This window comes from Muntiacus reevesi, chromosome 1 (assembly GCF_963930625.1).
Source record: "Muntiacus reevesi chromosome 1, mMunRee1.1, whole genome shotgun sequence".
NCBI lineage: Eukaryota > Metazoa > Chordata > Mammalia > Artiodactyla > Cervidae > Muntiacus > Muntiacus reevesi.
The window spans coordinates 182,620,065-182,634,890 of NC_089249.1; the positions used below are offsets into that span (position 1 = coordinate 182,620,065).

The window sequence follows — 14,826 nt, forward strand, 5'->3', positions numbered from 1 at the left end:
AGATCACATCCCAGCCAGGGTCTGACCTGCAGTCGGGCTCTCCACACTGACACTGTCCTTCCAGAAGGCGTTCACGCGCTGCAGTTCAGGACCTGTGGACTTGGTAGCATGAAAGCTGAGAGCTGCAGTCAGATTTCTTACCTTTTCAACAGCCAAAGAAAAACTAGAAAAAGCCTTTTATTTCCCGTCAGAAATTCCCGAGTGTGGGGTGTGGGTGCATTTGATAACTGACAAGCTGCATGTGACAATCTCAGGCCATGGAACCCAAGCCCAGGCTTCCGGACAACTTCCTTCCTCTCCCCGCCTCAGTGAGGAACTCTACCCTGTTCTGCCCCTGCCTCATGGTCATCCTTAGCAACCCACCCAACAGGCTTCTCCATCAAAGGGAGCGTGGCCCAGAGCCCACCAAGAGTCCTGGAAGCCAGAGCAAGGAAGGGGCTGAGACCGGCTGTGAGTGTCACATGGGCCCTGGACACTGGCCAGGGTTTCCAGAAGGGAAGAGATGCCTGCTGTTTCTCCACCCATCTCCCAGTCCATGGCGTCGCAAAGAGCCGGACACCAGTTAGCGAGTGAACCACAACGGAGGTGCCAGGCCCCATCCAGCAGGGGATCCCTGAGGCCATTTGAGGCACTCAAATGGGGAGGGGAGCACTCTGGACGGGGGAGTTTGCTGGGCATTATTCTTGTTGGGCTCAGAGCAAGGCTCCTTGTACCCTCCGTGCATGAGAGAGGTCCAAGGGGTGCTCTGACTGCCCTGAGAATGGGCCCTCAGCCCTGATGCAGCGCTGAGCCCTCCCAGGGGTTCCCAGTAGTGTCTTCAGCCCCAGCAGGTTAGGGCAGAGGTCCCCAAGCCCTGGGCTTCAGGAACCGGCTGCTCAGCAGGGAGTGAGTGGCAGGTAGGCAAGCGAAGCTTCATCTGTGTTTACAGCCGCTCCCCATCTCTCGCCTTACCACCTGAGCTCTGCCTCCTGTCAGATCAGTGGCAGATCATGAGCTATCATCATGAGCTATCAGCGGCTCATAGCATCATGAGCCGCGCATGCAAGGATTCAAACCTAGATCCCTAGGTTGTGTGCTCCTTACAGGAATCTAATAACTGGTGGTCTGAGGTGGAGCTGAGGCGGCGATGCTAGCGCAGGAAGCAGCTGCAGATCCAGGCTGTCAGAGTCAGAATCCGACACTTTGTTTTAGTCCATGTGTGGCCTGCCCATTTTATTTACCACTACTTCCATCCGTGCCTCTTTCCCGAAATGCACACTTGTCTCGGTTACAGTTTTGATAAGCCCACAAGCTGACCCTAGCCAAAATGTGTAAAAACAAATATCACTGGAGAGCTTCTTTGTAAGGGAGGAAAGACCCAGCGGTGAGACAGCAGAAGACTCCAAGACTGCCCCCCCCCACCCCACCCCCAAAAAAACTTCATTTGAAAGAAAATACCAAGAGTTTTAGTTTGGAAAGATACTCTGGAGAAGGAAATGGCAACCCACTCCTGTATTCTTACCTGGGAAATCCCATGGACAGAGGAGCCTGGTGGGCTACAGTCCATGGGGTCACAAAAGAGTCACGCACACCTTAGCAACTAAACAGCAACCAAGAGTCCTAGCATAGTTAAGTTACGGGTTCATTATAACACTCTCTAAGACTGTGTTGTATAATACGGGCAACTGGCTATCCAACAAAGCCACGGAGCCTTCAAAACTGCTTTGCCACATGGAGACCAAGCACCCTGCGTTAAAAGACAAGCCTTTGGAGTTTTTCAAAAGAAAAAAAGTGAACCGAAGCAATTATTGAAGGCCACCACTTCATTAAATGTGTCTGAACGGCAAATCTCATTCTTAGTGGCTAACCCTCCTGCTAAAGCTAAGCCCTTTACTGTTGGTGAAGAGTTGATCCTGCTGCTGGGGACATTTGTCATGAACTTTTAGGAGAGGCTGCAGTTCAAAAGGTGGCCTGTGTTCCTTTTTTGGCTAGTGCCATAACTAGAGGATACCATAATTAAGCTTCCCTGGCGGCTCAGACAGTAAAGAATCCACCTGCAATGCAGGAGACCCAGGTTCCATCCCTGGGACAAGGAGATCCCCTGCAGAAGGGAATGGATGGCAACCCACTCCAGGATTCTTGCCTGGAGAATTCCATGGACAGAGGAGCCTGGCGGGCTACAGTCCATGGGTTCATAAAGAGTCAGACATGACTGACTGGCTCTTTCACTTTTCACTCTCATAACTAACTGATTAAATAGAGAATGTTGAGCCGCAGTTGTTAGGGTTAACATCCACATGGTACGTGATCCAGGTTGACATCTACCAGTGTGACAAGGCAACAATGTTCTTGTGCCTTTTATTTTTCATGAGAACATGTTACCTGCACTTTCGTTGCCAACCAGCACCCCAAGTCTCTTAGTGATTATGTACCAGGTCACTGTGTTGGCATATGCATGGACTGAAGGGCTGCCGTGACCAAAAGGCTTTCTGGTTTCACTGCTTGGATCAAAGAGGTCACTTCTGAGTGTGAGTCTACACACTGTGTCATCCATAAAGAAATGCTGCTAGCCAAAAAATGTCACCTGAACTTAACACTTTGTATGATATGATTAAAATTATCAACCACATTAAAGTCCATGCCCTTAGCTCACATCTGTTCGAGCAGCTCTGTGAAGAGAGAGACAGAGAGCACAAGCCTCTCTTACACAGACGTGAGATGCTTTCTGATGGCAGATCACTGAGACTTCCCTGGTTGTGCCGTGGATAGGAACCTACCTTCTAATGCAGGGGACATGGGTTCGATCCCTAGTCCAGGAAGATTCCACATGCCAAGGAGCAGCTAAGCCCATGTACCACAATTAAACTTGAGACCTCAGCTACAACTGCTGTAGCCCGTGCACCTAGAGCCTGTGCTCCGCAATGAGAAGCCCGCACATTGCAGTCAAGAGCAGTCCCTGCTCGCCGCCACAAGAGAGCCCGCACAAAGCAACGAAGACCCAACACAGCCAAAAATAATAAGTAAAAATAAAGTATATAAAAGGAGATCCATAGCCAGAGTTTTTGAGTTATGAGAGCTGCTCTAGAGATTTCTTTTAGAAGAACAGTCACCACTGGAAGCATGTTTCAGTGGCAGAATGGGTTGCAAAATTTGCTTATTTGTGTGACATCTTTAACCTGCTCGACGAACTCAATCTGTCACTTTAGGGGCAAACAACTGTGTTCAGGTCAGCAGATAAAGTGGCTACATTCAAACCCACACCAGAATTATGGGGGCAACGAGTGAACACTGAGGATTTCTGACATGTTTCAAACATTAGCAGAGATTTTGAAAGGGACTGAGCCAGGACCTACTTTCTCCCAGCTGATGAATGATCACCTTGCACCTTTCAAGAGTTTGAGCAATATTTCCCAACCACAGAAGACCCCCAAATTGGAAAGGAATGGATCCTCAACCCATTTGTGAAAAAGCCAAGTGAATTGACTTTGTCAAATAGAATTTATCTTTTCTAATGCTAGAAAAGGATTAACTGCTTAAGATAAAAAATGACAGTGGCCTTAAAAGTATGTTTGAGATAATTTAAAATTTCTGTATGTTCTGGATGGACTTTCCTGGTGGCTCAGACAGTAAAGAATCTGATCCCTGGATCAGGAAGACCCTCTGGAGAAAGGAATGGCAATCCACTCCAGTATTCTTGCCTGGAAATTCTATAGACTGAGGAGCCTGGTTCGCTACAGTCCATGAGGTCGCAAAGAGTCAGACACAACTGAGCAACTAACACTTGCAGGCATGGTGGTGCTGGTGGTAAAGAACCTGCCTCCAAGGCAGCAGACATAAGAGGCATCAGTTCCATCTCTGGGTCAGGAAGATCCTCTGGAGGAGGGCTTGGCAACCCACTCCAGTCTTCTTGCCTGGAGGATCCCATGGACAAAGGAGCCTGGTGGTCTATAGTTCATAAGGTCCGACATAACTGAAACGACTTAGCACGCACACATGTTCTAGATTAAAGTCAAAGCAGAATATCCTGAGATTGCCACAAAAGCACTGAAAAACCTGCTTCCATTTCCACTTTCATTCTATTTCATCTTTGTGAAGCAGGGTTTTCTGCAGTGACAGCAACCAAATGAGATTCCAGAGTAGACTGGACATAAGCAACACACTTCAGGTTTCATTATGTCCCATCACCCCCAGATGGGACCATGCAGTTGCAGGAAAACAAGCTCGGGGCTCCCACTGATTTGCATCATGATGAGTTGTATAATTATTTCATTATGTATCACAATGTAATAATGAAATAAAGTGCACAATAAATGTAATGCTCTCCAATCATCCTGAAACCATACCCCTGCTCTGACCCCCCCCAATTCATGGAAAAATCGTCTTCCACAAAACAGGTCCCTCAACCATTCGGTCCCAACCCGTCCCCCAAAATTCAGTTGCTCAAGTTGTGTCGGTTTGTGACCCCATGGGCTGCAGCTCACCAGGCTTCCCTGTCCATCACCAACTCCTGGAGCTTGCTCAGACTCATGTCCCTCAAATCAGTGATGCCATCCAACCAGCTCATCTTCTGTCGTCCCTTTCACCTCTCACCTTCAATCTTTCCCAGTAACAGGGTCTTTTCCAATGAATCAGTTCTTCGCATCAGGTGGCCAAAGTATTGGGGTTTCAGCTTCAGCATCAGTCCTTCCAATGAATATTCAGGACTGATTTCCTTTAGGATCGACTGGTTTGATCTCCTCGCAGTTCAAGGGACTCGCAAGAGTCTTCAACACCACGGTTTAAAAGCATCAGTTCTTCGTTGTTCAGCTTTCGGGGACTTCAAATTCAACCGGAATGGGGCAGAACATCAGACCACCACCAGGGGGCTCCCATTGCCCCAGCCAGTTTAGGATGGGTTCAGAGTTCCAAGAGACTTATGCGCAGGGGTGTCCCTGGGTCGTAGAACGGGAAACGTTTGGGACAGGCTCCTCTGGCCAGGCAGACTGTGTGGGCTCACTGTAAGGGGAGTATGCTGGGGTTAGGGGGCCCACAAAGATCTGGGAAGAGGAAACCCTGGCCGGGACGGAGTCGTTTCGGCCGGTCACGCAGGAAGTCCTGAGTGCACCCCCCGGCCACTCCGGCAGGGGGCGTGTTCTGCGTCTTCGCATGGAGGGTGTGGCCTACCAGCAGAGGCGTGGCTGGAGGCGGGGCCTTCTGAGGCGGGGCCGCGCGGAACCCCGGCAGCGGCGGCGGAGGCAGGAAACCGGGGCTGGGCCCCGGCGGCGCCGGCGCGCGATTGCCTCCCAGTCCCCGTCCCAGCCGAGCGACCCTAGGGCCGGAGCATGGACTCAACGGAGCCGGGTAGGCGGTCCGGGACTCGTGATCCTCGCGGGGGCTCTCCCGACCGTATCCTACTTCCTAAATCAGTGAGGGTCCCCGCCTGTTCCTCCCTGTGCAGAGAGCTGGGAGAGGAGTTCCTGAATGGGGAGGACGCGGGAATCCTCCACTGTGGGGACTCCCAAGCTGAGAGGGGGCCCGGGACACCAGCCCCTGACCCCCTCCCCCTTAGGAGTTCACCCCGGATGTCTGGGGGAGGGGGCCCAGGAAGGGGAAGTGGCCGCTTCTGCTTCTGATATCTGTGATGGGGGCAGGGTGTCACGACTGCTGATGGAGAGGGCAACGCGGCAGGATCCCCACCCGGCCACTCCATTGCCCAGGGAGGGGAACATGCTGATCTGCGCCCCCTAGAAGGGGTGCCTGCAGCAGAAACGTGGCGAGGTCCGACTTTGTTTCCACCAGTCTTTGTGTCTCTGATTTGCATATTGAGTGTCATTTGGTCTTTACGCCGCTCCGGGTTTCAATCTGCCCGTGTGTGTTTCTGCCGCAGGCCCTGTACTGGTCTGTCCCACGTGTATTTCCATCTGTCTGGCCTGAGGTCCATGTGGTTCCATTGTCAAGCTGTCTCTGTCCCTGGAGACAGTGTGGCTGTATCTAGGACATCTGTTTTCTCACTTTGCTTCTAGGCCCATGCATGTGTGGGTGTCTCTGCTTCTCCAAGCAGCGGTCTCTGTGTTGGGTTGTGCCTGAGTCCATCTGCCTGTCCTGAGTCAGGTCCCACCCAAGCCCACACTCCCACCATCCCAGCTCAAACACCCATCCCATCCTGCACTCCCCATGAGACCAGAACTCTCTCTCTCTTTCCTTTCTCTTTCCCTCCTTCCCCCCACCCCACCCCCTGTTCCCCCCCACCTCCTCCCCACTCACCATCCACACCCTCCAAACAACCTGCCAAGGTGTGGTGGGTGGAGAGAGGCTTCTGTTCGCCCATGTGTGATACTCCCCTCTCCAAGGGTTACCCCCGGCTCCTGAGAGCAGGAAGAGGTACAGTGACATCTTCCGGAGCCTGGACAACCTCGAAATCTCACTGGGGAACGTGTGAGTCTGAGCCTGAGTCACCCCAAATTCTGCCAGGATCCCTAAATCACTAACCGTTTAGATGCCCAAAGCCCCTTTAGGAACCTGCAACTTCTGGATGCGCTTACCTAATAATGCAAGAAGCCTAAGAGAGGGCCCTCAACACACCTGAATATCCCCAAATTCAACCCCCTAAATCCACCAGCAACCCCCAGAGTGATCCTAGGGGCCCCACATATCCTTCTTGTGACCCTTGTGAACACTTAAAACATTGGAGAACTTTATAATCCTGCTCTAAACCCCAAAGTTACCCAGGATCCTTCAAATTCTATCTCAAATTTCTTTAAAAAAGAAGCTCACTTACTTCCCTCTCTAAAGTCCCATCCCTCAGGACCCCCAGATACAACAGATGTCACAGAGGTGATATCTAGGACCATCCCCAAACTGCCCTGGGGTTCCCAGCACCCTAGGTGGGACAGACTTGGTGGAGGGTGGCATCCTGACTCCCTGACCTCCCAGGACTCTTGAGATGCTGGCTGGAGATACTGTGATTTCAGGAGACCCGGAACCTGACAAGAACCCCACAGCCACTTTGGTGAGAGATGGGACCCAGGGGACAGGGAGAAGGGGGCCTCAGAGGAGAGACTGAGGAAGGTGGAGGCGCTTGCACTGCATGTTCCTGAATGCTGTCTCCCCCCACCTCTCAGGCCAGTGAGACCAGCCGTTGGAGTGGCCCCTCCCCAGAGGATCCTGCACCCCTTACAGGTAGGGGCTCTGGGACCAGAAGCATGGGGGCACAAAGGAGTCCTCCATCATCAACAGCCTGTCCCGTGCACCAGGGACGTGGCAGTGCCCCCAACAGACGTGAACCCCTGTCCTCAGGGAGCTCCAGTCTCGGTGGAGAATCAGTGTAAGGTCGCAACCTACACTGCAAAAAAGCAAAAGCAAGGGAGTGTTTGGAGAAGCCATAGGATGTAGAACAGGGTTCACTGGTCTGGTCTGAGGGCTCAGTGAAGTTTCAGAGGTCCACCCATCTGCCCCAGGAGAGGAGCTGGACTTGCGGCTCATCCGAACCAAGGGGGGCGTGGATGCAGCTCTGGAGTACGCCAAGACCTGGAGCCGCTACGTCAAGGAGCTGCTGGCCTGGACCGAGAAGAGAGCCAGTTATGGTGAGGGCTCCTCGGGCCCAGCCCCAGGCCCTGCCCTGGGCCCTGCCGTGCTCGCACCCCGCCTGACTCACACCCCTGTCGTCTACCCCCAGAGTTGGAGTTTGCCAAAAGCATCATGAAGATTGCCGAGGCTGGCAAGGTGTCAATCCAGCAGCAGGTAGCCCTGAGCAGACACTGGCCCCCAGAGCCCAACCCCTCCAGAATCCCAGCTGGATGCCCCCTAGATCTTCAGCATCCTCTAACACCAGCTGCCTCTCCCCTCCCGCAGAGCCACATGTCACTGCAGTATATCTACCTCCTGTTTCTGGAGCACGACCTCAGCCTAGGAAGCCTGGCCATGGAGACACTAGCCCAGCAGAAAAGAGATTACTACCAGGTGAGGGGGTCCTTCATGCATCATTTCTCTACAAGCATCCGGGGAGGCATCATTACCATCAGCACCATTTGCTGATGAGGAAGCAGAGACCAGGGATGCTGCGGAACTTGCCCAAGGTTACCCAGCAGAGATTCAAACCAGGCTTCCTGCGCGATTGCAAAACTGTGCTTTTGTCTGCGGGCCATGGGGCGAGATGCCGAGTGTAGTCAGGAAGAGAGCCTTGGCATCCCCAGCTCCAGACCCAAAGGATGGAGGTGACCACCGAGACTCTGCAGAGAGGCCAGCGGGGTGGGGGAGGGCAAATCTGGGGGAGAAGACCCAGGAGAGAGTGCAGATGGAGAAAAGGGTCCCGCGGGTGAAAGCCACGTGGCCCGGGTAAATGGGATGACCAAGCAACCTGGGCAGCGTTCCTCATTCCCCATCCTTCCCAGCCCTTGGCTGCCAAACGGACTGAGATTGAGAAGTGGCGGAAGGAGTTCAAGGAGCAGTGGATGAAAGAGCAGAAGCGGATGGTGAGGCCTAGGGCTGCAAGCTGGGAAAGCGGGCTGGGGGAGGAGACAGAAGAAGCCGGAAGATCCATCCCTCTTCCGCCCCTAGAACGAGGCGGTGCAGGCGCTGCGGCGGGCCCAGCTCCAGTACATGCAGCGCAGCGAGGAGCTGCGGGTGCGCTCCCAGGTGTCGCCCGAAGATCTGGCTCTCCAGGCCTCACCGGGCCCCAACAAACAGCAGGAGCGGCGGCGACGCTCTCGAGAAGAGGCTCAGGCCAAGGTGGGGACTCCGCCCCCTGCCCCGCTGCGCTTCGGCGCCCCCAGCCCCACGCATCTCTCCATACACGCTCCCTGCCTCGGTTTCTCCAGGCACAGGAGGCCGAAGCGCTGTACCAGGCCTGCGTCAGAGAGGCCAACGCGCGGCAACAGGAACTGGAGGCCGCCAAGCAGCGGATCGTGTCCCACGTGCGCAAACTGGTGCTGCAGGGGGACGAAGTGCTCCGGCGGGTGAGACCCTGACCCGACAGCTGCCCGCCAGGCTCATTAGCACCGCTGGGCCTCACCTGCCCCTAGACCGCCTCCGGGGCACCAGGACTCACTCCGTCTCTCTGGACAGCCAGTTCCCGCCCCCAGACCCTGCCAGCACTTCCTTTCTCGGCCCCACTCAAGGGGTCCTGCCCCGAGGTTGACCCACCCGGGTTCTGATCACACCCCTAGCCCAGCTGCAAACTCGGTCCCTCAGCCACCTCCCACTGCCCTGCCCCGCCCCCAAGCCTGGACCGAGCTGGTGTCTCTCAGGGGCAGGCCACGCCCCAGGCTCCCGGGCTCCGCCCCTCTCACACGCGGGCTCCGCCCCGCAGGTGACCCTGGGATTGTTCGGGCTTCGAGGCGCTCAGGCAGAGCGTGGCCCTCGCGCCTTCGCCGCCCTGGCTGAGTGCTGTAAGCCCTTCGAGCCTGGCCAGCGATACCAAGAGTTCGTGAGGGCGCTAGGGCCCGATCCCCCACCACCCCCGCCAGCCGCCTATTCTTTCCAGGAGTTCACGCACAGGTGGGTCCCCAGGAGCAGGGTCGGATGGGAAGCCAGGGAGACGCGGCACCAGGCCTTTGAGTAGGGTTGTCCTAGTCGTGGGAGGGCTGGGAACTTGGGGTTACTGCACTGGGGGCCATGATGCCCATGGCCATAAGGGCTTGCAGACCCAAGTCCTTGAAGTTGGGTCTTAAAAAGGGATGCCAGGGGTGATGTCAATCCCAGGCCAGCTTCCTGATTATCAGAGCCCTCCAACGTCTCCTCTCAGTTCCCCTCTGGACACAAGAAAGAAGCTCTCTGGAGCACCTCCTCCACAGCTGGATGAGAGTGCAGCTGAGCCAGGCCCTTGGGAGGACACAGGCACAGGCTGGCAGGGTGAGTACAGTGAAGGGCAGGCCGGAGCGATGCTGGGGAGGCCACGCCTGACCGACCTATCCCTCCCTAGGAGCCCTGGGCCCCGCTGTGGGCAGTGATGTGGACAGCGTGGGCGGCGGCAGCGAGTCTCGCTCCCAGGACTCTCCCACTTCCAGTCCAGGTGGGACCATCCTCCGGCCCCTGGCCAGGCTCTGACCCCCAGACTCAAACCCTCTTTCTTTGACCTCTGACCTACCCTGCATCCCTGACCTATTTTCTCAACCTCTGACCCATTCTCTTGATCCAACTTGGAACTACCGCTACCCCCAGGTTACTGACCTATTCCTCAGCCCCTAACCCCTGACCTGTCTGACCCCCCTGACCTCTGACCCTTTCCCCAAGGGCATCCATGGGTGCTTTGGGAAGGCTGAAGACCAGGAAGGTCTCCTTAGCCTGCCTCTGTGACCCTCAACCTCTGTAACCTGACTCCAGGCTCTGGCACGAGGCGGCTGGTAAAAGTGTCATCCATAGGCACCGAGTCTTCAGATGACTTTGAGGAGCGAGATCCTGGTGAGGCTGGAAGCAGGTGGAGGTGGGCTGGGGATGGACTAAGCACTTCTGACCCTGTCTCCCTCCCTGCAGACCTGGGAGATGGGCTGGAGAACGGGCCAGGGACCCCCTTCAAGAAGTGGATACTATCCAACGCGGCCCAGACCCACCGGTTGCGGCGGCTGCGGGGCCCAGCCAAGTGCCGAGAGTGTGAGGCTTTCATGGTCAGCGGGTCAGAGTGCGAGGAGGTACGGCCTGGGTTGACGACCTAATGACCTCTGCTGACCCCCAGTGACCTCTCTGACCACAGGCATCTCCCTAACCTGAGATTCCTAAGACCTTGCCATGAGTGACCTGCCCTGATCTGATGATCCCCTGTGAACCCCCTGCTCCCTGAGGATCTCTATGACCTTCTCTTCCCCCACGGACCCTGATGACCTTCCTGACCCTGTGACCTTTCCTCAGTGCTTTCTGACCTGCCACAAGCGCTGCCTCGAGACTCTGCTGATCCTCTGTGGACATAAGCGGCTACCAGCCCGGACTCCCCTCTTTGGGGTCAACTTCCTGCAGCTGCCCAGGGACTTCCCAGAGGAGGTGCCTTTTGTGATCACCAGGTGCACGGCCGAGATAGAACAGCGTGCGCTGAATGTGCAGGTGCTCCCTTGACCTTTGACTACCCCCAGTAGTGACCCAGCCCTCTCAATGGCCAGACTGCAAGCCGGGTGTCCACTTCCCACCCCTGCCCTGCAGGGCATTTATCGGGTCAGCGGGTCCAGGGTCCGCGTGGAACGGCTGTGCCAGGCTTTTGAGAATGGCCGAGCATTGGTTGACCTGTCAGGGAACTCACCTCATGATGTCTCGAGCGTTCTCAAGCGATTCCTCCAGGAGGTGGGTGCTCAGTGGCTTGGGACTCATGGGCCAGATGGGCTCAGGCTGAGGACCCTCTGCAGCCCACCCACACCCATATCCCCCCTGCCATTCCACCCCCAGCTCACTGACCCCGTGGTCCCCTTCCACCTCTACGATGCCTTCATCTCTCTGGCTAAGACCCTGCATGCAGACCCTGTGCACGACCCTGGGACCCCCAGCCCCAGCCCTGAGGTTATCCGCTCGCTGAAGACCCTCTTGGTGCAGCTGCCCGACTCTAACTACAACACCCTGCGGCACCTCGTGGCCCATCTGTTCAGGTGTGCACTGTCCTTGGTCTTGACACATGACTTCTGACCTGAGGCTCAGACTGTTGCGCCTTCCTTAGACGTGGGACCACCGACCCCTGACACTGACTTCTGACCTTCATATGTGTTTTCTGAGCTCTGAAACTTAATACATGGCTCCTGACTTTGGATGCTGACCCTTGACCCCCACCTCCAGGCTTGTAGCTGCTGGTTGCAAACAGTGACCAGGACCTCTTACCCATGACTTGAGCAAGTCACCACTAGCCTGGTTTGCAGGTCCTACCCAGTGACCAGTAATCAGACACTCTGTGCCCTGATCCTTCTGTTCCTGCTGTCCCCAGGGTGGCTGCACAGTATGAGGACAACAAGATGTCTGCCAACAACCTGGGCATTGTATTTGGGCCGACGCTATTGCGGCTGCCCGACGGTCCAGGGCCAGCCGGTGCCGGGCCTATCACCTGTCTGCTGGATTCCGCACACCAGGCTCAGCTCATCGAGTTCCTCATTGTGCACTATGAGCAGATCTTCGGGGCTGACGAGCTCCTCCTGGCCACGGAGCCCCTGCCCCGAGACCCCAGCCCACCCCCTGTGACCCTCCCAGCCAGCCTCCAGCCACCACACTTACAACTTGTCTTGGACCCCCTGCCCTCATCCCTCGCCTCAGACCAGGACCCAGACGCCATGCTCCTTAATGCCCTGGAGAAGCATCCCGAGGCCACGCTCCCAGAGGTAGGAACCTGCTGGGCCACAGACATGGGGAGAGCCTTCTCTCCATGCAATCCTCTCACTCTCTCTCCTGTCTTCCTTTCTTCCTTCCCCTTTAAAATGTCTATTTCATTCCCTTCCTCCTTTATTATTGACTCTGCACTCATCCTGAAAGGAAAAGTAAGGAATGGAGAGGTGGGAAATAATGAAATAACAACAGGATACAGCCTTGCAGAGATCCGAACATGAATACTACTGATTCCTTCAACAGAATATTTATTGAACACCTACTGTGTGCCAAGCATTATTCTAGGCATTACATATATATCAGTGAGCAAAATAGTCAGACTCCACCCTCTTGATTGCCTACCTTCCGCTGCTGCTGCTGCTGCTAAGTCGCTTTAGCCTACCTTCTAGTGAGGAAAAAACCAACAATAAACAAGATATATGATACAAAGTCATACAGACTTATATAGGATGTTACAAGGTGATGATTATAAAGAAAAGAAAGGGTTGGGTAAAGTCAGAGACGTCAAGGGCACCAAGGTGAGAGGTGGTGGGCAGTTTGTAACAGTAATAGGATGCTGTGGGTGGGTCCCCTGAAGAAGATGAGTTCGATCAAAAACTAGAAGGATGTAGGGGGGAGCAGGCCAGATGGGGATCAGGGAAAGGGTGTTCCAGGCAAAGGGAACAGCCAGTACAAAAGCCCTGAGGTGGGAACATGCCTAGTGTGTTCAGGGCACAGCCCTGTGCTGTAATGAATGAGTGAGGGGAAGGTGGTAGGAAGTGAGGCCAGAGAGGAGTGTGCAAGCCTCCACTGACTGCATACCTACAGTGCAGGTGAGCTTACACAGCAATTGCCCTAAGAGGTACATACTGTTAGTGAAAACCATATAGAGATGGGACTGTTAGGGGAGTCCTCCTGTCCCTCAGGTCCTGATATACTCACCATTCCTGAGAGCTTGGCTCTCCCCTGTAGCACCCCAGAGCTGGGAAAGGGGCTGCGAGTGAGGTGTGGGACTCAGAACTTCAGAAAGTGCTCAGGACACAGAGAGAGCATCCCAGCTGCTATTAGCATTTAGCTAAAGGACAAACTAAAAGGTACACAGATAAGCTAAAAAAGCAGGCCTGAAATTGCAGAAAGTATAGCAGGATGGAGATCAGTAGTTCACCCCTTCCTAATGGAGAGATGGCTGTCACTTTCCAGGCTGGTCCTCTGCTGCCTGCAATGCGGGAGACCTGGGTTCGATCCCTGGGTCGAGAAGATCCCCTGGAAAAAGGGAATGGCAACCCACTCCGGTATTCTTGCCTGGAGAATCCTGTGGCCAGAGGAGCCCGGTGGGCTACAGTCCATGGGGTCACAAAGAGTCAGACATGACTACCAACAACCTCTGCTGAACAAAGGCATTCCCACCTTACAGAGCCCACAGTTGAGATTAATGACACCTCTTCTCAGGAGGGCAAGCAGTACGCTCTTAAGGGCATCATCTCTCCCCAAATAACAAAACTGCAAAGAGGAGCTTTGGCATGTTCAAGAGTCTCCAAGAACTAGGATTTTATTGCTGGTTCAAGAGTCTCCAAGAACTGGGATTTTATTGCTGGAGGTCTCATTCCTGGGTTTCTTCTTACAGATTTCAACTCTGCAGAGTGAGCAGGAAGAGGAAATAACCGAAGACATCAAAAATGAAGGAGGGGAAGGTGAGTGTGTTGGAGGTGAGCCCAGGGTTCTGGGGTTGCTCCTGCCCTGGGGTTGCTGGACTTAGTGATGACAATGGAGGGTGGCATCCAGAGGACTTTGGGGTGCTTAGCATTGACCACCCTATCCCACAGTGTCCAACCAAGGGCCTGAGGACTCACCCCTGGGGACACAGCCCCGTGGCCACTTCAGCCGCCAGCCAGTGAAGTATTCCCGGGGAGGTGTGCGGCCTGTCACCCACCAGCTGTCTGGCTTGGCCCTGGTGGCTTCCAAACTGTCCGAGGAGACCCCCATCACATCAGTGCCCCACGGAAGCCTGCGGAGGCGAGGACCCAGCCCTGCCGCCAGCACCCGTGAAGACAGCCCTCTGCGCCGCACCCCGCTGCCCAAGCATTTTGAGATCACCCAGGAGACAGCCAGGCTACTCTCCAAGCTGCACAGTGAGTCTGTGCCCCAGGCCACCTGCTGCCCAGACCCCCAAACTGAGGAGGCCGAGGACCACTTCTAACTATTCCAGCGCTCTGATCAAGAAGGCCAGGACTGAGAAGATGGGCCCAGCTTCCCAGGAGTTAAATGGGGTGTCTGGAGAGTTCCTATGAGGAAAGACTACATGGCCTAGCAGAGAACTAAAACCCTTTTGGCGGTACCAGGATACCCTCTACAAAACATAGGTCAATGTCAAGCATCAGGGCCACTCAGGTTCAGAGGTTACTCAGGGTCAATATAGGTCATGGGATCCTTGAGACAGGGGTGCTTTTTGCTACTTTGGTTGTGGCCACTCCCCCATCTCTGTCTGCCTCCTTAGCTGATCCCAAGTGACCAGATCTTGGAGGGTGTGGCAACCCAGACTCAGCATCCTGGTGGTGCCTGGGGTCTGGTGGCCTCTGAATAAACTGTGTCTTTTATATCTTTGAG

General features: G+C 54.9%; 1 protein-coding gene across 2 annotated transcripts; it reads left to right on the forward strand.

Annotated features, from left to right (window-relative positions):
* The first annotated feature begins 5,186 nt into the window (after nucleotides 1-5,186).
* GMIP (GEM interacting protein) lies at nucleotides 5,187-14,818 on the forward strand. 2 transcript variants are annotated; one of them, XM_065931387.1, is made up of 21 exons: nucleotides 5,187-5,319; nucleotides 6,309-6,393; nucleotides 6,892-6,967; nucleotides 7,080-7,137; nucleotides 7,416-7,541; nucleotides 7,634-7,698; nucleotides 7,810-7,917; nucleotides 8,349-8,429; nucleotides 8,515-8,685; nucleotides 8,775-8,912; nucleotides 9,266-9,453; nucleotides 9,701-9,807; nucleotides 9,878-9,967; nucleotides 10,279-10,356; nucleotides 10,429-10,583; nucleotides 10,801-10,989; nucleotides 11,086-11,223; nucleotides 11,326-11,522; nucleotides 11,852-12,239; nucleotides 13,847-13,913; nucleotides 14,046-14,818. In XM_065931387.1, the coding sequence occupies exons 1-21, from the start codon at nucleotides 5,301-5,303 to the stop codon at nucleotides 14,417-14,419; spliced, it is 2,898 nt and encodes a 965-aa protein (XP_065787459.1). In that variant the 5' UTR covers nucleotides 5,187-5,300; the 3' UTR covers nucleotides 14,420-14,818. The 2 variants fall into 2 exon arrangements, with proteins under 2 accessions (XP_065787459.1, XP_065787470.1); XM_065931398.1 differs by lacking the exon at nucleotides 5,187-5,319 and adding an exon at nucleotides 5,375-5,736.
* Nucleotides 14,819-14,826: the final 8 nt, after the last annotated feature.

Bases quoted from the DNA above. Each gene is read 5' to 3' on its own strand.
- GMIP (XM_065931387.1), top strand. The intron at 7,918-8,348 runs GTGAGGGGGTCC...CATCCTTCCCAG, and splicing joins AGAAAAGAGATTACTACCAG to CCCTTGGCTGCCAAACGGAC. The intron at 10,990-11,085 runs GTGCTCCCTTGA...CCTGCCCTGCAG, and splicing joins AGCGTGCGCTGAATGTGCAG to GGCATTTATCGGGTCAGCGG.